Source organism: Scyliorhinus torazame, chromosome 15 (genome assembly GCF_047496885.1).
Source record: "Scyliorhinus torazame isolate Kashiwa2021f chromosome 15, sScyTor2.1, whole genome shotgun sequence".
In the NCBI taxonomy this organism is placed as follows: Eukaryota; Metazoa; Chordata; class Chondrichthyes; order Carcharhiniformes; family Scyliorhinidae; genus Scyliorhinus; species Scyliorhinus torazame.
In genome coordinates this window covers 79,001,856-79,026,838 of record NC_092721.1, presented here as the reverse complement: position 1 = coordinate 79,026,838, position 24,983 = coordinate 79,001,856, and the positions used below count along the sequence as shown (strand labels likewise).

Below are 24,983 nucleotides of genomic sequence, written 5' to 3'. Positions count from 1 at the left end.
CATACTCGTCGTGTGTAAGGTTAAGCCTCATCCAGTTTAAGGTGCATCGGGCCCACATGAAGGTTGCGAAGATGAGCCGGTTGTTTGCACGGGTGGAAATAGGTGTATGTGGGGGGCGCGGTGGGCAATCGCGTCCAAAGTTGAGGGGGTTCTGGCAATGGTTCTTAGATGCATGTCTGAGATTCTGGGAGGAGGGTGGACCTGACTCCGGAGGTGGCGTTTTTCGGGGTTTTGGAAGATCCGGGAGTCCAAGTGGGGAGAGAGGCCGACATGTTGGCCTTTGCCTCCCTGATAGCACGGAGATGGATTTTGTTGTGTTGGCGGGACTCGAAGACGCGGGTATTGGAGACGGTCAAGTTCGTTTTGCGGGGGTCGGAGGTGGGGTTCACCTGGAGGTAGAATCCGTTTATTGATTTCTTCAAGGTGGATTGAAGGGTTGGGAGTGGGAGGGATGAGGGGGGGAAAAAGTAGGAGAGTGAGGTGGGGTGTTGGTACCGTGGGAGGTTGAGGGCTTGTGGTTTTTGTTCATGTTGATGGTTTGGTCTTCTGATAGTTCTCTGACTATATGTAAAAAGCCTTGAATGAAAATATTTTTGAAAAAGTTAGTCAGCCACGATTTGCCTTTCAGAGGTGACTCCCTTTGATTGCCTTTGCAAATAAACGTTCATTTTCAAAAACTTTGTCATCTGTGATGTTAGGCTGGTTTATCCCTCTCACCTTTTTCTTTAGCAATACAACGTTCGGAAACTTCCAGTCCCAGACCTCTGACATTCAATGTCCTTTGCTTTGAAATCATTGAAGAGCTAGTTGAATGCTGTACTGGGCACATCATCTGTGGATTGACAAATTAACATGGATTGAGTTGCCTTATTCTTCCTTCATTATCTTATTTTTCCAAATTAAAAATCATTGGTACTGTTTTCAGGGTTGGGAGCTTTTTTTTGTGGTCTTCTTGAAAATCAATATCTTAGATCTATCTCAATCTTACACTGTACAAAAAAAGTGGATTGCATTAGATAGTACTTGTTTCTACATTCTTAAATTAGTTGGCAGTGTAATTTTTAGCACAATCAAGATTGGTTAGCAGGTATTGTCCAATTGCAGAATCACATTTAACGTTTGACACTACATTTTGAGTTTTTCAAGCACAGACATTGTTGGGTACAGTCATTACTTTGCCTAAACTTTGAATTTATGCCCCAAAATGTCACTTTCATGAATAAACCAATCCTTAAAGGAAGTACAGGACACTCTTCCAGTTCAAACCTGCAGCATAACTATCTATATTTTCTTGACATTGAAATTGAACCTAGTCATTTTCCTTGTATTTTATACATTTGTACCCAGTCCTGATCCTTCCACGGGGTATCTTTAATTCTTTCAGTTTTAGCAAGTGTGGTCTTGTGGCAAAAATAAGTTGAATGAGAATTGCAGACTGCAGTTGTGCTTAAATAAGCATATTTATCGCAGGCTCCAAATAAGTGTATGCTCTTGAATGTAAGTACAGATCGCCTATTAAAGGCCATCTGTTGAAACTGCTGTATTAAGTGAATACATTTAGTGAACACAACTGTCAAAATAAAATTGTGGCTAAAACTGAAACAAACACCAAAGCAAAAATAATTATTGCTGGATTGAATGAATCTTGCCAGTTAATGCCCAATCCCAAATGTTTGGGGATGCATGTTTTTTATTTTTGCTCCCCACTTCAAAATCATGATGCTCTTGAGCTTGCAGTTTACTGCAGTAAAAGAGTAGTGCCCAAGCATATATATTTCCGTGGTGCTATATTCCATAATGAGGAGTTTGCTGGTATTGTATTTTTGTATCTGAGATTGCTTTTGATACCAACCAGTTTTTATTTGACAACCTTGCTCCAGTGGGTTAACATAGCCATGTGGTGTACAAAGGAATAATATGACTTGGGTTTCTTCTCAGTGTATCACTTCATGATTTTTTTGATTTAGGTGGACTTTTTGATCAGGAACTAGATTGGATTTAGGAGCTTGGAGAAAATTGGTGGCATATAAATATTTTAGAATTGAATTACTAATATGTTTTATTTCTGGTACGTGGGACTTTCAGAATTTGTTTGCGACAATAGTGCTGAAGGAATTTGAGACCTTCATTACTCACAAGCTGTGAGTTATATTTGTCACTTCCCTGGATGGTGCATAATAAGCATACCAGGCATAGTGAAAAATGTTTCTACTGCTCTGTTTCCACGTTACTTTAATTATAATGGGTAGCACAGTGGTTAGCACAGTTGCTTCACAGCTCCAGGGTCCCAGGTTCGATTCCCGGCATGGGCCACTGTCTGTGTGGAGTCTGCACGCTCTCCCACGTCTGCGTGGGTTTTCTCTGGGTGCTCCGGTTCCTCCCACAGTCCAAAGATGTGCAGGTTAGGTGGGTTGGCCATGCTAAATTGCCCTTCGTATTCAAAAAGGTTAAGTGGGGTTACTGGGTTACAGGGATAGATTGGAAATGTGGGCTTAAATGGGGTGCTCTTTCCAAGGGCTGGTACAGAAGACTCGATGGGCTGAATGGCCTCCTGCACTGTAAATTCTATGATTCTATAAGATAGAAGAGATATCGTATTTTGTAGACTTATTGTGGATTTGTGTACCTTTTATCTAAAGTTTTAATTTGAATCACTAGAATGTACAAACAAACCTGGTTGTAAATTCTTTTAACTTTTTGTAGCTGGACAGGTTTGCCAGTATCCGAGTTACAGGCAGCAGACGGGGAAGGCCAATTCTTAAGCAAGCACATCTTTCCGGTCGTGATTGGCCTGCACAATCGCCAGAAGATGAAGATTCTTCAAAGCAGCTGCCAGAGCAGGAAGTAATTTTACTCTTTGAAAAAATGATGGTGAGTTTTTTTTTTTGTAACCTCGCAGACTGCTACTTCCATAGAATGTTTTATTTGTTTCCTTTGAACCAAAGTTACGACCCATTTGGTAATTTTAGAGTTGTATGTAAATTTGTTCACAAAATTAATGTCTTGTTTTTAAATTCAGTAATGGTAATACAAGATGTGCAACAAATGTTTTGAAGATGCATTGAATTATAGATAACCCCTGTTTTAAACACTTTCTGACAACGGGGAGATTTATTTTCGGAGTGTCATGTTTGGTGGCATGTTTCCTGGCGGCTTTTCAGTGAGATCTACACCGGTATTTACCCACACTTGGGATGAAATCTGGCCAAATGGGAACAGAGTCCCATAGCGCGTGCGATTAACTGGGTGTTTCCTGGCGTTCGGAGCGGCGAGAAACAGCACACTATCAACGGCCATTTGCATAGATCGAGGACCTCGTCAAAGAATGCGTGGCCATGGCTGCATTTAGTTCCGTTTACTGTAGTGAGGAGCTCTGCTCACTGGAACTCCTCAGTGTGTGGGTCTTCAGACTTCTGTATCTTCTGCCTGATGGAAGGGTCTGGAAGAGGGCAAAGCCTGGGTGGGAGGGGTCTCTGATCATGCTGTCTGCCTTCCTGAGGCAGCAGGAGGTGTATACAGAATCAATGGGAGGATGGCAAGCTTGTGTGATGCGTTGGGCTGAGTTCACCACACTCTGCAGTTTCTTGTGATCTTGGACCGAGCAGTTGCCATACCAAGCTGTGCTGCAGCAGGATAGGATGCACATCTGTGGAAGTTTGTGAGAGTCGATGCAGACATGCCAAATTTCTTTAGCTTCCGTAGGAAGTTGAGACGTTATTAGGCTTTCTTGACTGTTGCATCAACGTGAATGGACCAGGACAGACTGTTGGTGATGGTCACCCCTAGGAACCTAAAGCTTCCGACCATCTCCACTTCGGAGCCATTCTTGTACACTGGGGTGTGTGTCGTGCTACGCTTTCTGAAGTCGATGATCAGTTCCTTAGTTTTGCCTACATTTAAAGAGAGGTTGTTTTCGGTACACTATGCAACCAAGTGATCTCTCTCCCGTCTGTAGTCTGATTCGTCGTTGTTTGAGAAATGATCCACCACAGTCGTATCACCCGCAAACATTTAGATCGAATTGGGGTTAAATCTTGCCACACAGTCGTGTGTGTATAGGGAGTACAGCAGAGGACTGAGCAAATCCTCGAAGGGCCCTGGTGTTGAGGACTATTGTCGAGGAGATGCTGTTACCTATTCTGACAGATTGCGGTCTGTTGGTGAGGAAGTCAAGGATCCAGCTGCACAGGGAGGGGTCAAGTCCAAGATTGCAGAGTTTGGTTATTAGTCTTGCCGGGATAATGGTGTTGAAGGTGGAGCTATAGTCTATGAGCAGCACTCTGACCTAGGTGTCCTTGTTGTCGAGTGTTCGTGTATTGACTGTAGGGCCGGTTGTGGCGATAGGCGAACTGCAGTGGATCAAGACCATCTGGGAGGCTGGCATTGATCCGTCTCATGACTAGCCGCTCTAAGCATTTCATGAAAACGACTGCCAACCGGTGGCCCTGACATCTGTTGACTCAGGCTACCTTGTTGTTCTTTGGTACTTGTATTATGGTGGTCTTGAAGGAGGTAGGGACCTTGGAGCAGATAAGTGAGGTGTTGGAGATTTCTGCAAATTTACTTGCTAGCTGGTCTGCCCAGGATCTGAGTGCTCGCCCAGGGACTCCATCGGGGCCCGTTGCTTTGCGCGGGTTCACTTTCAAGAAGGCAGCTCTTACCACTGAGGCTGTAATAGTGGGTATTGGTGTGTCCAGTGCTGTTTGGGCAGGTGGCACTGATGTATTGACTGATTATTCAAAGCGGGCATAGAACTTGTTAAGTTCATCGGGGAGGGATGTGCCAACCCCAGAGATTCCGCCTGGCTTTGTTTTGTACCCTGTGATCTCGTGTAAGCCTTGCCATAGACGTCGTGGGTTTGTGTCATTGGCTTGCGACTCTAGTTTGATCCGGTATTGTCTTTTGGCATCCCTGATGGCTTTACCCCTGTCGTACCCGGATTTCTTATAGGTCAGGGTCGTCAGATTTGAACCTCCGTCCGGGACTTGAGCAGGGAGTGAACCCTTGGGTTAAGCCAGTGCTTCCGATTGGGGAACATCTCTATTGTCTTCTTTGGTACACAGTCCTCGACACACTTACTGATGAAGTCTGTGGCGGTGGTTGCATACTCTTGCAGGTTAGCTGCCGCGGTCTTGAATATGGACCAATCCACAGACTTGCGCCGTCGCGGCGGATGTCCCCTGATGCCTCTGACTAGCACTGAACTGTTTTCTTGGCTGGCTCAGCATGCTTGAGTTGCTGTTTGTAAGCCGGAATTAGGAGTACCGACATGTGGTCGGATTTGCCAAAGTGTGGTCGGGGTGTGGAGTGGTAGGCACCTTTGATGCTTGTGTAACAGGGATCTCTAATGGGGCAAGAGATATGTTGATGGAGTTTGGGTAGAACCTTCCTGAGGTTGGCCTGTTTGAAGTCTCTAACCACGATTGTCAGGGCTGCAGGGTGATTTGTTTCTTGGTTGTTGATATTGGAGTGCAGTTCGTCAAGTGCGTTCTTCACTTCTGCCTGGGGTGGGATGTAAACTGCTGTGATGAGTACACAGGTGAATTCACGTGGGAGGTAGAAAGGACGACACTTCACTGTTGGGTATTTTGGGTCGGGGAGCAGAGGCACGCTAAGGACACCACATCCGAACACCAGGAGGTGATGGTGAGGAGGCAAACACCCCTACTCTTAAACTTGCCTGAGGCCATTGTGCGGTCCATCCGGTGGATCGAGAAGCCTTCGGGTTGGATGGCACAGTCTGGTGTGGCTGGAGTTAGCCATGTCTCGGTGAAGCAGAGCACACAGCAGTTCCTCACTTATCTCTGGGAGGGACATCTAGCGTTGAGGTCATCCAGCTTGTTCTCAATGACTTGGACGTTTGCTAGGGGTACGCTGGGGAGGGGAGTCTTGAAGCCGCGTAATTTAAATCTCTCCTTCAGACCGGTGTTTTTCCCGCTTCCTGGGTCGGCAGCTGCTCTTGGATGGGAGGGCTGGATTTGCGTAAGGTAAGTGGTTACGTTCGGAGGGGTAGGCCTGTTGTGAAGAATAACATGATGGAAGCTTCACAAGTATCAGGTGTAACGTGTTTTAATAGTGAGCATACAAAGCTCCCATTCCTAGGTGGTGCCCCCCGGTACCCACTCAGTGATGCTCAATCTTAATCTTCTCTATGGTTATGTCTAGTTGCATCCCCAAGATGCACATCAGCGGATGAGGTAGTCTGTTGCTTCTCGCACCCTATGGCCCTTTGTGGACCTCCTCTGGGGGACCTGGAACCGGAGGGTCCAGCCGACTTAAAAGTGTCACTGGCATCGACGTGCCACCCTGTTCTGCCCGCTGACATTGAGACCTGCCGTTGCCCGGAGGGAGGGATTCAAATGAGGGAGAGTCTGTCATCCTCTCCCTGGTGGCAGGCCCCCGGTTGGTTCCACCGCTCTCTCCTCCCAGATGGTGCCTAGAGGACTCTGGCCATTTTCATGGGATGGAGAGGCAGCTGGAGTGAGCACCAGTGTCCTCTGTGGCATCTGCTTCTTCTGGTCCTGGTACCTCCCCGTTGTCTGCGCCATGGTATTGACGCCCTTGGCGATGCTACTCAGTTACTGGGACACTCCTTGGTGATTGGGCCATTCTCTGCAGCATCCCGGCAATGTCCACCTGCATCTGTGGTACATCCCTTGGAGACTGGAACATGATGTCAAGGCCCTCAGCCATGGTTGGTGCTGACTGAATCACATCTTGGACTCGTGCCGCTGATGTCGTGCTACAGGCTTTCCACTGCGGTTGTCACTCTGGCTTTGTTGGCCTCGGTGCCAAGCACTGCCACTGCCATCTCCAGCACTCACAGCCTTTTGGACTCCTTCAATTGGCTATGCACTTGCCTGAGAGTCGCTAAACCGCTTCCTGAATCTCAAGTTTGTGCCCCAGTGTCTGCCTCAGCTCCAGGTTAACCTTGCCCAGAGGCTCGGCATCTGACTAGGACCCAGCTGAGTTCTGGGATCCAGCAGATCTCCGACTGCTGTTAGAAGTTGGGGGTGATAGCTGTGTCAATGGTGGTCTCCTTGGAGCTGTCCTCCGAGGTGTTCTGTTGTGTGGTGGACACGACCCCGGATGGCCCAGCCCTATCAGGTGGATATCCTGCGAGAGAATGGACATGTGGTCGGTGAGAGCGAAAGATCATTCTGTCTGACATGAACAACTCACTGAGACAGGTCATCTGAGTGAAGGGACAGTGGATCCTCACCTCCACGTGCAAGCTAACCTTGCTGTCAGTTACCGCTCTCTCCTCGGCCAACTCTGTGATATCCAGGACCTGTTCCACATCGCGGGAGAGGACTCTGATACTCTGAACGCCTGTCTGGACCCTTTCCCGCTTATTATCTGTGGGGACTGAGGGGGCATTCTGAGCCGCACGCTTGATGCATCGGTGACGGGTCTATGGCAGGTGGCTTGTGTGGGAACCGCTCTTGGCCACAGAGGGGTTGTACTGGTGGGTGTCAGGGTGTGCTGGGGCGGCATGGTGGCACTGTGGTTAGCACTGCTGCAGGGACCAGGCTTCAATTCCTGCCTCGGGTCACTTGTGGAGTTTGTACTTTCTCCCTGTGTCCGTGCAGGTTTCCTTTGGGTGCTCCGGTTTCCTCCCACATTCCAAAGATGTGCAGGTTAGGTGAATTGGCCATGCTAAATTGCCCCTTAGTATCCAAAAGGTTAGGTAGGGTTACGGGGAAAGGTGGAGGCATGGGCATAAGTAGGGTGCTCTTTCCAAGGGCCAGTGGAGACTTGTTGGGCTGAATGGACTCCTTCTGCACTGTAGGGATTCCATGATTCTAAGTATGGTGATAAATTACCACCTGCAAAAATGTGTGTTCCTTATCTGGGGGATGTGACAAACCTGATATAATTATCACACTTACTCCAAATCTCTCTGGTCTAGGCTTAAAAGTTCCACATTTAAATCCACAATTAAATCGTATATAAATTAACATAGACAAATACATAATCATAGATGCGCAATTTTCCAGGAGATTTAGAGCAAATCTGAAACCTGTGTGAATTGCAAGTGAGAAAAATTGGACTTCGATAAATCTGGTTTGAATTTTATTTTTCAAGTAATAAATGGCATGATATCAGGGTGTAACTGAAGATGGCGATACTTCCAAAGTACTCCAGTGGCTCTTAAGTGCTTAGGCATGTCCTGACAATCTAATTTGTCAGTATTATCCCTTTGATGTAATCATAATCTTTATTAGTGTCAAAAGTATGCTTAAATTAACACTGCAATGAAGTTCCTGTGAAAATCCCCCAGTTGCCACACTAAGGTGCCTGTTTGGGTACACTGAGGGAAAATTCAGAATATCCAATTCACCTAACAAGCATGTTTTTCGGGACTTGTGGGAGGAGACTGGAGCAGACTTTGGGAGAATGTGCAGACTCCGCACAGACAGTGACCCAAGTCGCGAATCGAACCTGGGTCCCTGGCGCTGTGAAGCAACAGTGCTAATCACGGTGCTAATGTGCCCCGCCAATGTGAAGTGTAGATTCTACTATTTCAAACCTAAGCATGGTGTATACTTCAGTAACGATCAATTTCACAAACAGTCAGTTATAGTGCTCTGAACTGATCAGAAATAATACTGACGAAGCAGCAACTTCTGAATGGAGGCTTGTTTAATGGATATTGGTTGTTTATATTGTTAGCCATTTGGGGGAGATGAGCCTGATAATGTGTGAACAGGTTATTATTCCCTTTTGCCATATTTTCTGTTTGAATTGCATTTATTTTTGTGACGCATACTCTATCTCCAGTTTAATCTCTGATTTATTAAAGCCAAAGTTTTCTCTTTACAAAACAATCAAATTCATGTACGTGTAATTTTATTCCAGTTTACTACGTTTAGTGTTGTTTGAGTGACATGCTTTCAGTTCTCCTTTGATCAGAATGAATGTTGAAGGTTTCAAAGTAAAGAATGAGAACTGAGCTGGGTATGGAAAGCGAGGAGAATGGTATATAAGGAGCAAGTGTTCAGTGGGGAGAGCGAGGTGTAAGGAGCAAGAGTTCAGCTAGGAGAGCAGTGTATAAAAAGTGAGACTTCAGTGAGGAAAGCTGTGTATTAAGAGTGAGTCTTCAGCAAGGAGAGTGGGAAGAAAGAGCAAGACCTCAGCAAGGACAGGGATGTAAAGAGCAAGACCTCAGCAAGGACAGGGGATTATAAAGAGCGAGACCCCAGTTATGAGCGGGTGTATAAAGCGCAAGACCTCAGCGAGGAGAAGGGGTATAAAGAGCAAGACCTCAGCGAGGAGAGGAGGTATAAAGAGCTGGACCTTAGCGAGGAGAGGGGGTATAAAGAGTGAAACCTCAGCGAAGAGAGGGTATAAAGAGCAAGACCTCAATGAGGAGAGGGGGTTATAAAGAGCAAGACATCAGCGAGGAGAGGGGGTTGTGGTAAACCACTGTTGCACCTCTATTAGAGGATGTATGGTAGGACCTGTACCACAGGTACGTTGGTAGTCCCTGCCTGCTGGCTCCGCCCAGTAGGCAGAGTATAAATATGTGTGTCCTCCATGCTGCAGCCATTCCGCCAGCTGCTGTGGGAGGCCACACATCTTGGAGCAATAAAGCCTCAGTTGTACCCAACTCCAGTCTTAGACCAATAAATTGATGCACGATCAATTGCACAAAGATTTTCAAAAGATGGACCTCCGTATCAAACCGGATCGCCTGCAGCTGGATCCGCATTCAAGCGACGCCAAAAAGGACTTTCAACACTGGCTAGCTTGCTTCGAGGCATACATCAACCCACAGCCACGCCTGTCTCGGAGGCTCAGAAGATACAGATCCTCTACTCAAGGTTGAGCTCCAGCGTCTTTCCGCTAATCCAGGACGCGCCGAACTACGCCGAAGCCATGACGCTCCTCAAGGAGAATTACGCTCCGAAGACGAACACGTTCTTCACCAGGCACGTACTCGCCACTCGCTCTCAACTCCCTGGTGAGTCCATAGAAGACTTCTGGCGGGCCCTAATCCCACTCGTCCGGGACTGTGACTGTCAGGCCGTTACGACCACTGAACGTTCAAACCTCCTTATGTGGGACGCGTTTGTTACGGGGATTGGGTCGGACCTCATACGCCAGCGACTGTTAGAGGGGGCCACGCTTGACCTAGCGGAGACATAGAAACTAACTCTCTCCATGATGGTCGCCTCGCGCAACGTTCAGGCCTACACCCCCATCCGTGCGGCCCACCCCTCCTACGCATCGTGGACACCACAGACGACCGCCCCAGCGGGGGCCTTATCCAGCCAATACGGCTGCGCCACGCGCCAGACAGCAAACACTGGGGGTCCCCGATGTTATTTCTGCGGCCAGCTTGCGGCAAGAAGGGGCACTTTGCCGTGGTGTGCCAGGCCCATGCAGTCGCCGCTATCGTCCCCACCCCCCTCGTTTACGGACAATTGGCGCCGCCATCTTCACCTCCCCGGATCACGCCAGTGGTTGCCGCCATCTTCTCCATCTCAGACCAACGCGGCCAGTGGGCGCCGCCATCTTCTCTCCCTCAGACCAACGCGGCCAGTGGGCGCCGCCATCTTCCCCCCCCCCCCCCCCCCCCCGAGCCACACGTGCGGCCCATGGGCGCCGCCATCTTGTTCAACCTCCGCCACTTACGGCCCATGGGCGCCGCCATTTTGTACTCCTCTAGATATTCAGCCGCCATTTTGCCCTCCTTGAGATCTTCAGGCGCCGCCATCTTGCCTCCCCCACGGCACTTGGGCACCGCCAGCGTTCCAGGACCAGGGCACCCCGGGCTCCCCGTCATCCTACACCAGCGACGACCGACCGCGACTAGCCTCCGTGACCATCGACCAGTCTCGTCCGCACAACCTGGCCACCGCATCGACCAGCCTGAAAGTCAACGGACACGTGACCTCTTGCCTGCTGGACTCCGGGAGCACCGAGTGCTTCATCCACCCGGATACGGTAAGGCGCTGCTCCCTCGCGGCACACCCCGCCAATCAAAGAATCTCCCTGGCCTCCGGATCGCATTCCGTGGCGATCCGGGGGTACTGTGTGGTCACACTCACAGTCCAGGACATAGAATTCAGCGGCTTCTGCCTCTACGTCCTCCCGAATCTCTGCGCTGCCCTACTGTTAGGCCTCGATTTCCATTGCAACCTCCAGAGCCTAACCCTGAAATTCGGCGGGCCCCTACCACCCCTCACTGTGTGCGGCCTCGCGACCCTAAAGGTCGATCTGCCTTCTCTCTTCGCAAATCTAACCTCGGATTGCAAACCCGTCGCCACCAGGAGCAGACGGGACAGCACCCAGGACAGGACCTTCATCAGGTCTGACGTCCAGCGGCTGCTTCGGGAAGGTATCATCGAGGCCAGCAACAGCCCCTGGAGAGCCCAAGTGGTAGTAGTTAAAACTGGGGAGAAACACAGAATGGTCGTGGACTACAGCCAGACCATCAATCTGTACACGCAGCTCGACGCGTACCCCCTCCCTTGCATATCTGATATGATCAATCTGATTGCACAGTACCGGGTCTTCTCAACTGTAGACCTCAAATGCGCCTACCACCAGCTCCCATTCGTAAATCGGACCGTCCGTAAACTGCTTCGAGGCAGAAGGCCGCCTCTATCACTTTCTCAGGGTTCCCTTCTGCGTCACCAATGGGTCTTGGTCTTCCAAAGGGAGATGGACCGAATGGTCAACCGGTACGGTTTGCGGGCCACCTTTACATACCTAGACAACGTCACCATTTGCGGCCATGATCAGCAGGACCACGACGCCAACCGTGCCAAATTTCTCCACACCGCCACTCTCCGAAACCTCACCTACAACAAGGAGAAGTGCATGTTTAGCATGTCCCGCTTAGCCATCCTTGGCTATGTGGTCCAGAACGGAGTTCTGGGGCCCGATCCCAACTGCACGCCCCCCCTCATGGAGCTCCCCCTCCCCCACTGCCCCAATGCCCTCAAACGCTGCCTGGTGTTCTTTTCGTACTACGCTCAGTGGGTCCCAAACTATGAGGACAAGGCCCGCCCACCCATTTTCCCCTGACGGCCGAGGCACAGCAGGCCTTCGCCCGTATCCGAGCCGATATCGCCAAGGCCAGCATGCACGCAGTAGACGAGACACTGCCCTTTCAAGTAGAGAGCGACGCATCAGACGTCGCCCTAGCCGCCACCCTCAATCAGGCAGGCAGGCCCGTGTCATTCTTTTCCCGCACCCTTCATGCCTCAGAAATTCGGCACTCACCCGTCGAAAAGGAGGCCCAAGCTATCGTTGAAGCTATGCAGCATTGGAGGCATTACCTGGCCGGCAGGAGATTCACTCTCCTTACTGACCAACGGTCGGTAGCCTTCGTGTTCAACAAAACACAGCGGGGAAAGAGCAAGAATGATAAGATCTTGAGGTGGAGGATCGAGTTCTCCACCTACAATTACGAGATTTTATATCGCCCCGGTAAGCTCAACGAGCCCCAGACGCCCTATCCCGAGGTACATGTGCCAGCGCACAGGTTGACTAACTCCCGACCCTGCACGACAGTCTTTGTCACCCGGGAGTCACACGGTTGTACCATTTCATAAAGGCCTGCAATCTGCCCTACTCTGTCGAGGAAGTACGGACAATCACCAGGGACTGACTGGTCTGTGCGGAGTGCAAGCCGCACTTCTCCCGGCCGGACCGTGCGCACCTGGTGAAGGCCTCCCGCCCCTTTGAGCACCTAAGTGTGGATTTCAAAGGGCCCCCCCCCCCCACCGACCGTAACACCTATTTTCTCAGTGTGGTCGACGAGTACTCCAGATTCTCCTTCGCCATCCCATGCCCCGACATGACGTCTGACACTGTCATCAAAGCCCTCAACACAATCTTCGCTCTGTTCGGTTTCCCCGCCTACATCCACAGTGACGGGGGATCCTCCTTCATGAGTGAGGAGCTGCGTCAGTTCCTGCTCAGCAGGGGTATCGCCTCCAGCAGAACGACAAGCTACAACCCCCAGGTAAACGGACAGGTTGTGAGGGAGAATGGGACTGTATGGAGGCCGTCCAACTGGCCCTACGGTCCAGGAACCTCCCGGCTTCCCGCTGGCAGGAGGTCCTCCCTGATGCACTACACTCCATTCGGTCACTACTGTGCACCGCCACTAACAACACACCCCATGAACGTCTTTTTGCCTTCCCCAGGAAGTCCACATCCGGGGTGTCGCTCCCGACTTACCTCGCAGCTCCAGGACCCGTCCTGCTCTGTAGGCATGTCCGACTCCACAAGGCGGGCCCGTTGGTGGAAAGGGTGCAATTGCTTGTAATCCACAGATCCTATTCCTTGCAATCCATCTCTTCAGAAATCCCATTCCTTGTTATGATCACCTCATTGCTGACATGTTTCCAATCCACCTTCCCATCACTGTCAAAACTGACACTGCTTTCAGATAACTCCTGCACCTCTGATCATGCTCTTGGTCTCCGACATCACTCTTCTTTGTACTTGCTGTGATCGTTCCGTGGTAAATTCTCCATGTTCCCAAACATGAAGACTGTCTCTTCCAGCAATCTACCAGACTGCAACCAAGCTTCTGGTTCTTCCCTTGGACTCCCAACTCCTGATGTTCATATTTAATGTTTCCAGACGTTACGACCCTTTAGGTCTCCTTCCACTCTGCAGTACTGTGACACATTATATGCCCATATTTATGGGCATTTAAATATGCACCGCTAGTTCGAGACTGGAGTTTCTCGATGCCCCGATCTCTGAGGAATCAGCCTTACCAGCGCCTTTAGTTCCCCACTCCAGAAAAGATATGTGTGGATGAATTGTGATCTGGATCACACCCAAGCATCTGCGGGGAATGACCCCGTGAAACCCGCCCAAAATAACAATTAGTCATTTTTTGGGAAAATCGTGCCCTCTATGTGCAACATCGAGATCTAGTCCTATGGCTCTTAAAAGAAATTGTGAAGCCATTAGATCATTATTAAAATTTAATTTAAATTGCCAGATATGGGCATGTTCAGAGAAATTATCCTCAAACAGTGCCTTGTTGCCTTTTTTACCTGCTATAAATATGACAATCAATAAGATTGCCCTTCTTTCTTTGGATATCGATATTATATTGCTCAGAGTCGCCAGGTATCAAATTATACCACCACAAGGTTCAACTGGATATCGATCAAAGAGCCAAACACCAGTTCGTTCGTTCAAGATCAAGGGTACTTTATTCACACACACACAATTAATCATGCAACATAGACCCTACTAGTTAAACTACACCTATCAACTATGACAACCTGTACTTAACTTCAGGCACCCAGCTTAGGTCAGAGGAACAGTGGCCGTTGCTCGATTCTGTGTCTATCAGGTCTGGAGAAATAACTGCTGCTCAGCTGGGCTCATCTGTCTGGTAGCGAGCGTTGAACTTGAACTTGCTTCTGGTGGTGCTGCAATTGGAGGTAGACGTTGCCGGAGTGCCAGGTCCAAGAGAGATCGAACACATGGTGGTCTCTCTTTTTTTTCTTTGGGGAGTTTCGCGCTCTTTTGGGCGGTCCTTCGGTTTGGACCCCATTAAATAGGTAGTTCTTGATCGCTGTATTTGATTTGAGCCAATAAAGGGGCGGGTGCCTTGATGGCTGGGCGTGTCCTAAGCGGTCATTGACCCTGTTGATGCTTCCTGGGTACAGGGAGTGGCGCCAAAATGTCTGGGATTGTATTGGTTGCTCAAGTATCAGTCTTTTGTCTTACAGAGATGGCCCATCAAAATGCTGATTGGTTGGGGGTTTCGATACTGTCTGGATTCTTCGCTCACAAATATACATTCAGGCTCTGAGCCTGCCTGAACCTTACATTGTCCATTTTTCCCATTATGCTTTGCGACCGTCCATGTTTCTTATTGTAAGTGGCCTTCCCAGATGACTACAGCCTTTGAAATAAACTGTAGTTTGGCTTAAACAAAAACAGAAAATGCTGGACAATCTCAGCAGGTCTGACAGCATCTGTGCAGAGAGAAGGGAGCTAACATGAGCCTGGAATACTCTTTGTAATAGCTCGAGAAAATTGGAAATCGGATGAGGTTTATACTGCTGTGGGCCTTCCCAGTGCTTTTCTTCAACCACAGCACTGTACTTTACATGGCCTAGTTTATTACAGTGAAAACATTTGAAATTTTTCATTTCTTGGAACCCTCCTGGATTAAAAAAAAAAAAAATCTGAGGTACATAGAACATAGAACATTACAGCGCAGTACAGGCCCTTCGGCCCTCGATGTACACGCTCCTTATTATCTCCCATCAGATCACCTTTACCGTTACCACTTGAGTATTTCTCATGTCCCAAGTTTCTATCCCTCACAGGCTGAAACTGATGTCAGAAACCAAACTTTGATTTATGAACTGATTCATAATCATCTGCCATTTCTGCAATTTTAACCCTCTGTTCTTCCACATGAGTTCTCACTGCATCGGGAATTGAATTTTTAAACTCCTCCAAAAGTATAATTTCTCTGAGAGCTTCATACGTTTGGTTTATTTTCAAAGCCTTTATCCACCTTGGTTTATTTTCAAAGCCTTTATCCACCTATCAAAATTGTCTTGATCGCAACCTGCTTTTAGCCAAGAGCGATGCTCCTGTAGAGAGGCTTGCTCCTGTGCCTGTTTTAACTTTGGTTCTGTTATGGTGGACGGAAGTTCAACTGCAGAAGCTTGTAGTTGTGGCTGCTGTTTGAGAGCCACTTTTTTGCTATTTTATCAGCAAATCTATTGCCGCATGAAACTTCATCGTCTGCGGTAGTATGCGCTTCACACTTTAAAACGGCTATCTTGCTGGGCTGAACAGCATCTAGTAATTTTATAGCCAATTTAGCATGTTTAATAGGTTGGCCGGAGGAAGTTATGAATCCCCTGTTTTTCCATAACTGGCCAAAATCATGTACTACCCCAAAAGCGGATCGGGAATCAGTATAAATATTAACTGTTTTATTTTCAGCTAGAATACATGTAAGGGCAAACTATTCGGCCGTTTGAGCAAACGTTCCCGAAGGCAGAGCAAAAGCTTCCACTATCTTGAATGGAGTTACTATTGCATCACCGGCCAGGAGGGTCATATCATTTGGTCGGTTTGCTGACCCATTGGTGAGAAGATGATGTCTGGATTTTCTCGTCGGTGACTCAATAAATCAGGTCGAGAGGTTGTGGTGGCTTCAACCAATAGTAAACAGTCATGATCATCCATATGTTCTGTTTCCGACGGCGCGGGTAAGAGTGTAGCAGGGTTGGCAGCTGGCGCTCGCTTGTAGGTAAAGTTGGTTTAAGAGAGGAAAATACGTAAAAATTACTTTGTACCCAGTGTGTCGAGCCGCAGTAAAATGCTATGTTGCGGATGAATTAAGCAGCAGCAATACTGATTTTTTTCTGCTGTGGCTGCTACTGCTCTTAAGCAATTTGGCATACTCTTTACCACAGCACATAGGGCCACCGAGTAATAGGCAAGGGGTCTTTTCCCTCCTCAATGCTCTTGCACCAGGACCCCTGTTGCAAATCCCCCTGCTTCATTCAAATAAAGAGTAAAGGGTTTGCTGAAATTAGGAAGTCCCAAGGCAGGGGCGCTAATCATGGCTTGTTTCAAATTACGAAATGCTTGCTCCCTCTCTGGGATCCTGGTAACAACTGAAGGGGCATCCTGCAGGGGTAGCCTTTCGCAATACTGTGTCCATCTCTCTATAGTCCGGGATCCACTGCCTGCAATAGCCCACCATGCCGAGGAAGGTAAGGGTCTCCTTTTTTGTACGCGGAGTTGGAACCCTTGCTATAGTCTGTATTCTTTCAGACCCAAGCCTCTGCTGGCTTTGCTGCAGCTGAAATCCCAAATACTGAACTGTCTTCTGACAGAATTGCAGCTTGTCCATTGAGACCCATTGGTGGGCTATTACCGCTCCTAATTTGCAGAGTGTCTGTCTGCCTAATCAGGTGTTGCTAGTTGCAGTACATCCTTCCTGGGGGTTAAATGCTCCTTGGCCCCTTGCATGATAGCCTCTTTCCCTCTATTTGGTAACCAGTGTTCGAGGGACTCATTTCCTTCATTCAAATGATTATTATTATTGGGAACCCATTCCCCATTTATGCCGGGTGGGACTGCAATTCAAAGCTGACAAAGATGCACCATAAGAGTATTTTGGAAGCAGCAAAACATCCCCTGGGAGGGGGCTATGAATAGCACACATTTAAGTCAATTTCCAATGATTGATTTTATAGGCATTAGCTATTCTTAGAGACGTATATATTTTTTTTGTCAATTCAGAAAAGATCAACTGTCTGCTAAAATGGTTAATGTTTCCTGCAGAATCTAAGGGGCGGAGAACTTGGCATGATGCCATTTACGTTTTTTCACATCATCTAAAAACTTATTCATATTCAATTACTTTTATTCGTAAAGGCACTTTCTTTCTTTTCAACTAATCGTAATTTCCAATGTTTCCATTCATTAGAGAAATCTCAACAAAAATTACTGAAGTTATAATCTCTGACTCACAAAGACAGACGATAAAAAATACAACCCACTTCATGCTTTGACTAAAATTAATTGGATAAACAAAACACAGATTCTCACAGCTCACAAATATCACAGTTAACCGTTAGCCTTATCTCACGGCTACAGAAAATCTGAATTTCCTTTCTCTACAGGAACCCATCTGTTACGCTTTTACCTTAATCTTCTATTTATTTTTACTCCCCTGTTGTTTTTTCCGAAAGGGGGTCAGCCATTAGATTCCTATGCAGGACATATAGGTTTTCCTACCTCATTCCGTTGCTTTACGATTGTTTCTTTTCATTTTCTTACTCATTTTGACTCCCCTATCTGTCCTCTTTAAGGAGTTCACCTTCTTTCTCGCTCCGGATATCTTTATCGAGGCTTCGGGACGACCTGTGAGGGGGCACCGAGTTTAGTGCTCATCGTTCCTTCTGCAAAATACTTTAGAACATATATATAACAATGACAACGACCGCGGAAATCATTTACAAATGCTACAGGGAGCGCACACCGGTGTTTATCCTTTCACGAACCGCAAAGTCTTTTTTTAAAAAATAAAAAATTTTAGTCTCTAAGGCACCTTTTTCTTCCCATGCAGCTATCATTAATTTATTAATTAAGATAACTCTCCTAGCATGAGTCACTGGCCAGTAATTAAGGCTGCCGAGCCGCACACCCCCCTTTCAGCTGGGGTTACGCTATGGCTCTCTCCCTTTCAGCTGAAAGTCCCGTTTAGAGATTCGTTTCGGGGTTCACGTCCCGTTAAATTAGGGAAACTGCAACGATACGCCAATTTGTCGTGGAGATCATAATAAAGACAAATTCACCGAGGTTCGATTTAAGGAAATTTGTTTACACAAATATACTTGTGGAGAGAGAGTGTTTCAGCTGCAAAGCCAAGGCACTGCACTCTGAGTTATGCAGTCAAAAACCATTATATTTATAGGTTGAAATAAACAACTTTGAAGAGATAAAGCTTGGGAACATGCACAAGAGGAAATATGAATGTTTTGCCTTTGGTTTAAAAACAATTCGAGTACATATTTTGTTTCCTTTGGAAGAACAACTTATTATCATAATAAGGCCAGTGCCACATACTAAGCAGTGTTTGGTTTACATTACTTGACCTCCTTATTTTTGCTCAAAAACAGTGTTAAAATATAGTTAATATTCCCAGCATGCTTCTAAATTGGTAACTCATTAACTTCCCTTCCACAATTATACTCTCCCACCTTGCTTATTCTCCAGGCCTGGTCTTCATCTCTGCTCCCTTGTAACCAAGGGGTCCAAACCTGGATGTATCTGGTGCACAATTATTTCAGTGATCTATTGAGATTGTGCTGGACCATGGTAAGTGCTATCAAGCCACATTCTTTATCTGCCAAATTCTATTATTATTTTGGATCATCGCAGAGAGCAAGATAACTCCTGACATCCAGTATCAAATGTCTGTTCTTGCACACACCACCCCCTCAGCTTTCACAACAATTGTAGATTAATGTAATTTCTTTCCCATGAAACACAACCCCTCAAGTTCCTCCATGACCAAGCACTGAATCCGCCTCTCCCCATCTCTCCATATGTTCTCAGCTTAGATAGCCCATGAAACTTGCCCCATCATCAATCGCCGCCTCTGAGGCGGATGAACTAACTTTCAATTTTTGCTTTTATAAATAAATTATTTGCATTTAGAATGAAATTGCACATCTTAAGGCTGTTCTAAAGTGCTTATATTTTTTGCTACTCACTGTTTCCCCGAAGTGGCTGATTGATTTCAGAGAACTGAAGAAAGGGTAACTTTAATCACTTTGATATTTTGAAGCACTGCAATATGAAATAAGGTGTACATGCCTCATTAATGTCAAGTATTTATACAGCAATGCAGTTCGCAGTTTACTGTAGATATTATGCAGCTGGGAAAATTGTATTACACCACTGGACACAAATAATCTTTGCTTCTGATCTGGTGTGATTATTCACTGTGCTCTTACCTCTGGTGTTACGAATAGGAAGAGAGGCAAAATTAACTCCTTTATTTTTCTCACCGCTTAGCTGTTTGAATTTTTAGATTAGAGTGGAATTTTCCTCCCGATTCTGAGATGTCATTGATGTTTACAGAATGAAAACAGGCCCTTCGGCCCAGCTTGTCCATGCCGCCCAGTTTCTATCACTAAGCTAGTCCCACTTTCCCGCATTTGGCCCATATCCTTCTATACCCACCCTGCCCATGTAACTTTTTTAAAGGAAAGAATTCTACCCGCCTGTACCACTGCCTCTGGCAGCCCGTTCCAGATGCTCACCACCTTCTGTGTGAAAAGTTTCCCCTCTGGTCTCTTTCTTTTCTCTCCCCTCTCATCTTAAACCTATGCCCTCTCGTTCTAGACTCGTCTACATTTGGGAAATGATGTTGACTATCTCCCTTATCTATGCTCCTCTATTTTATAGACCTCTATAAGATCACCCCTAAGCCTTCTGTGCTCCAGGGAAAAAAGGTCCCAGCCGATCCAGACTCTCCTTATAACTTAGACCATCAAGTCCTGGTAGCATCCTCATAAATCTCTTCTGCACACTTTCTAGTTTAGCAATAAAGTGATACTAAAATCATGACATTACTGTGCTTTTCACAGTGTCCATAATAGGGTTAAAATTGCAAATGCTGATTAGCCTTACTCACTGGCCTTACATATTGGGATACCATAAGTAATATAGCCATGGTTTCCTGACCTAGCTGACCAGGGGAGGTACACCACTGGAATTGTACATTTATTTAATCAGTCCTGAAGTCACCCATATTCTAGTCCCACACTTTGCCAAGTAACAAGTCTGTTTTAAAAAATCAGAAGTGATGTTTATTCACTCATTCCAACCTTGCGATAGGTACGGTGACACAGTGGTTAGCACTGCTGCCTCATAGTATCAGGGACCCGGATTCGATTTCGGCCTTGGGTGACTGGAGGTTGCACGTACTCTGTGTCTGTGTAGGTTTCCCCGGGTGCTCCGATTTTGGGGATAGGGTGGGAGAGTGGGCCTACATGGGGTACTGTTTGAGAGGGTTGGTGCAGACTCAATGGACCGAAGGCCGCCTCCTGCACTGTTGGGTTTCTATGGTTCTATGCTTCAACGTACACACACACACAAGGACACCGTTGTGCGCACACATACAGACACGCTGTTGCACACAAACTGACTCTCTCATTTCTTCAAGATTGGTAATGACACACCAAGATGGAATTGATAACAGAGATTTAGTTTGCTCTACAGGCAATGGCAGGAATCTTCCAGAGAACCAGGTTTCAAAGAGGTTTATGCTTGAGGCAGATCTTTGTTGTCAGCCTGGAGTCTTGCTTTGGATTTAGCAGAAAATATTCGCAGTAAACTGCCTGGGAGTCCAGCAAAGTAGCATGAAAACGTTCCAAAAAAGAAAGAAGCTGAGGTCATGTGGTGTTGCTCATTGATGAATTAGTTTCCGGCTAATACTCTATTTCTATGTCTGGTCGCAATCTCTGTCATAATATGCAGACACACACATAATGATATACAGGCAGGCACAGACAAGAAGCTAATGGACACAGAGAAATAAGCAGGCAGGACACTCTGGGGTGGGATCTGACTATAAAAGACACGAGGCACTCACACTCTTTCCACTGATGAACATCTAGAGAGTCAGTCAAGGGTGTTGTTACAATCTCACACCTCCACCACGGGGCTAAGAGCTAGTCTGTTCAGTCAGACAGAGTAACCACACTTAAGTTAGCAGAGAGTCGAACTCACAGAGAACTGTGCTAACTGTGCTATGAGTTCAATAAACCTGATTGAACTAACTTCAAGGTATCTTTCTGATCTAAGCTGCATCCAGTTGCAGCCAGTGTTATACCAGTGTACCTAACACGACAATCTCCACATCACAATCTATTGTTCACCTTCGACAGTGGCTATTAGCACCTCTGTAAGTATATCGAGTTTTGATGCCGTTCTCTCTTTGCTCTAAGCCCAGGCTGAGGGCACAGCTGCCTGCTGCTCCCTTGCTTTGTTGAATGTAATGGGACCACACAATGATAGGTTACTAGATTCCACAAAGATGAAAGTTGATCTTTGTTCTGAAGTTACTGTTGTAAGTTTCCAGAACTGGAATTAACTTTATGAAGCAGCCATGTTTTTGGTCCAGCAAAGTCCATTCTTAAATGAGCAGAGCAGAAAGTAAGGTTTGATTCAAACAGTTTATGACCTCATTCATACCTTACACTGGTGAATATTTTTCATAAATCACTCTAAACTGTGGCTGTTTAATCATGAATTTATGAAATGTTGGTTTCATTGCAGCATTGACTAATGCCAGCTACTCACTAATTTGAATACAATCTGGTGTAATAGATTGACATGTTGAGTAAATGAAGATTGTGGCTGGGTACCACAGAAGGAAGCAGGAAAGAAGTTGGAAATCTTTGATATTCTCCACAGACTGACACAAATTTAGACAGGTGGCTTTCTTTTACCTGATAACATAATAGATCAGATTGTGAACCGTGCAAGAGAAAATCAAATGTTTGCTTTAAATGATTAGTATCATCTGCTGTAGTTGAATGTTAATATTATGAATTACATCACATACCTGCTCATTGTCAGTTTTTCCAATTTAGGTGGCAGATCATTAATGTAGTAAGATATTGAATTTTGTTTGGACTGAGGGAGGGGACTTGGGAGACATAATTGTAATTTTTTTGGTGCATTTGTTGGTGGGTATTTGTCATGTTGATACTTCTTCTGAAGTTAATGAATGAGAAAATAAAATATCTGGTCTTGCAGGTTAGGTGCTTCAAGTGATTTTTAAAGATGATGTGGGTTTCTGCCTGTATCAGCTTTCGGGCAGTGAATTCCAGATCTCCGGGTGAAAAGATTACCCCTTAACTCTCCTCTAATCCTTTTTTCATTGCTATAAATCTGTTCTCCCTGGTCATTGGCCTTTCTGTTAACTAAAATATTTCATAAGTCCATAGGATGTAGGAGCGGAATTATGCCATTCGGCTCATTGAGTTTGCTCCACCATTCGATCATGGTTGATATGCAAAATTGGGGCAGCATGGTAGCATTGTGGATAGCACAATTGCTTCACAGCTCCAGGGTCCCAGATTCGATTCCAGCTTGGGTCACTGTCTGTGTGGAGTCTGCACATCCTCCCAGTGTGTGCGTGAGTTTCCTCCGGGTGCTCCGGTTTCCTCCCACATTCCAAAGATGTGCAGGTTAGGTGGATTGACCATGATAAATTGCCCTTGGTGTCCAAAATTGCCCTTAGTGCTGTGTGGGGTTACTGGGTTATGAGGATAGGGTGGAGGTGTTGACCTTGGGTAGGGTGCTCTTTCCAAGAGCCGGTGCAGACTCGATGGGCCGAATGGCCTCCTTCTGCACTGTAAATTCTATGAAAATCAGCTAGAGCATTTTCTCCCTAGAGCGCATTAACTCGGCGCAGGAGTAGAATCATAGGTCTTGCCCCACTTATCCTCACACTTTTGCCTTATCCCCGTACCCCAGTAACCCCACCTAACCTTTTTTTTGGACACCAAGGGCAATTTATCATGCCCAATCCACACAATCTGCACATCTTTGGACTGTGGGAGGAAACCAGAGCACCCGGAGGAAACCCACGCTGACACTGGGAGAATGTGCAGACTCCACACAGACAGTGACCCAAGCTGGTAATCGAACCTGGGATCCTGGCGTTGTGAAGCAACAGTGGTAACCCACTGTGCTGCCCACGCCCAATTTTACCGACCAAAATTGATGACCTCACACTTATCCAGGTTAAACGCTATCTGTCACAATTTGACCCACTATCCTAACCTATCTATATCAATTTGTAAGGTTCTTATTTTCTCATTGCAACTTACTGTCCCACCAATTTTTGTGTCATCTGCGAAATTGGTTATAGAACCTTCTATCACTGTATCCAAGTCGTTAATATGGATTGTAAATAGCTCGGGCCCAAGGACCGAACCCTGTGGTACCCCATAAGTTACATCTTGCCATCCAGAAATAGATCCATTTTTCCCGATTGTCTCCTGTCCGTCAGCCAGTCTTCTATCCAAGCTAATAAATTATCCCTAATCCCATGTGATCTCACATTGTGAATTAACCTTCTGTGCGTCACCTTATCAAATACCGTCCAGATATAGTACATCTACAGGATCCCCATTATCTACTAGGCTTGTTACATCTTCTAATAACTCTAACAAATTAGTCATGACTTGGCTTTCATAAAATCATGCTGACTGTGATAGATAACGCTTTGGCTCTCCAAATGTCCTGATATTACGTCCTTGATAATTGATTCTAACGATTTTCTAACAACAGATGTTAAACTAACTGGTCTGTAATTTTCCACATTCTATCGTCCTCCCTTTTTCAATAAGGGTGTTATGTTAGCATTTTTCCAATCCACTGGAACCTTTCCCATGTCCAGGGAATTTTGGAATATCATAACCAATGGATCCACTATCTCTGCTGCCACTTCCTTCAACAGCCTATGATGGCCAATTGTCTGCCCTAATAGGTCCACTCTAGACCTCTCATAATTTTATACATCTCAAATAAATCTCCCCTCAGCCTCTTCCATTCCAAAGGCAACCCTAGCCTATGCAATTTTTGGCCATATCTAAAATTCTCCATTGTTGGCAACATTCTGGTACCCTCTGGAGGATTAAATTGTTCCTGTGTGGTGCACACAATACTTTAACTGTGCCAAATAAGTGTTTCATACAGGACTAGCATAATCTCCAAATCCTTATACTTTATGCCTTGGTCAATAAAGGAAAGTATCCCATATACCTTCTTAACTATCCTTACAACCTGTCTAATCTCTAGGAAACTGTGGATGCCCACTCCAAGGTCCCTCTGTTTCTTTGTGTATCTCCGTAATCAACCGTGCCTTGCTTTCCATCTCAAAATGCATTGCCTCTCACTTCTGAATTCTGTTTGTACGTTTTTGGACGCATGTGAAGTTCATTTGAGATGTTCGTGTAATCTATAGCTTTCTTCGCACGATCAACAAAATGGCCAATTTTCATACCATCTGCAATCTTTTGAATTATATCACATTCTTTTAAATCTAAATCATTGATGCAAACCACAAAAAGCAAAGGACCTAGTAGAGTCCTGCTGAACCCCACTTGAATCAACCTTCCATGAAAAACACCTAGACTGTTATACTTGGCTTCCTGTCATAGCCAATTTTGAATCTATATTGCCATTAATATTTGGATCCCATAAATTTTTACTTCACTGACCAGTCTGTCATGGGATACTTTGAAAAACCATGTTGGCAATATCAAATGTGCTGCCCTCATTGACACACATGTAACCTCCTCAAAAATTCAATTTAAGTCTGATTATTCAGACATGACTTTACCATTAAAAAAAATCCAATGCTGACCATCCATGATTGATCTGTGTGTTTCTAAATGACAGTCAACACTGTTCCTCAGTGTTCCAAT

The 24,983-nt window shown here is 46.2% G+C and overlaps 1 protein-coding gene and 1 long non-coding RNA gene across 2 annotated transcripts in view; one reads left to right on the top strand and one right to left on the bottom strand.

The window, feature by feature from the left end:
- The window catches only part of LOC140391631 (uncharacterized), a 31,267-nt gene extending 13,374 nt beyond the window's left edge, over positions 1-17,893 (bottom strand). Inside the window, exons 1-2 of the long non-coding RNA XR_011935140.1 lie at positions 17,767-17,893; positions 718-832 (exon numbers count right to left, since the gene is read on the bottom strand). This is a non-coding gene — a long non-coding RNA (uncharacterized lncRNA). The remainder of the gene's footprint in view (positions 1-717; positions 833-17,766) is intronic.
- LOC140391630 (protein diaphanous homolog 3-like) overlaps positions 1-24,983 on the top strand; it is an 837,607-nt gene that overhangs the window by 68,775 nt on the left and 743,849 nt on the right. Inside the window, exon 3 of the mRNA XM_072476316.1 lies at positions 2,704-2,871. Within this exon, the coding sequence (XP_072332417.1) occupies positions 2,704-2,871 (168 nt within the window). The remainder of the gene's footprint in view (positions 1-2,703; positions 2,872-24,983) is intronic.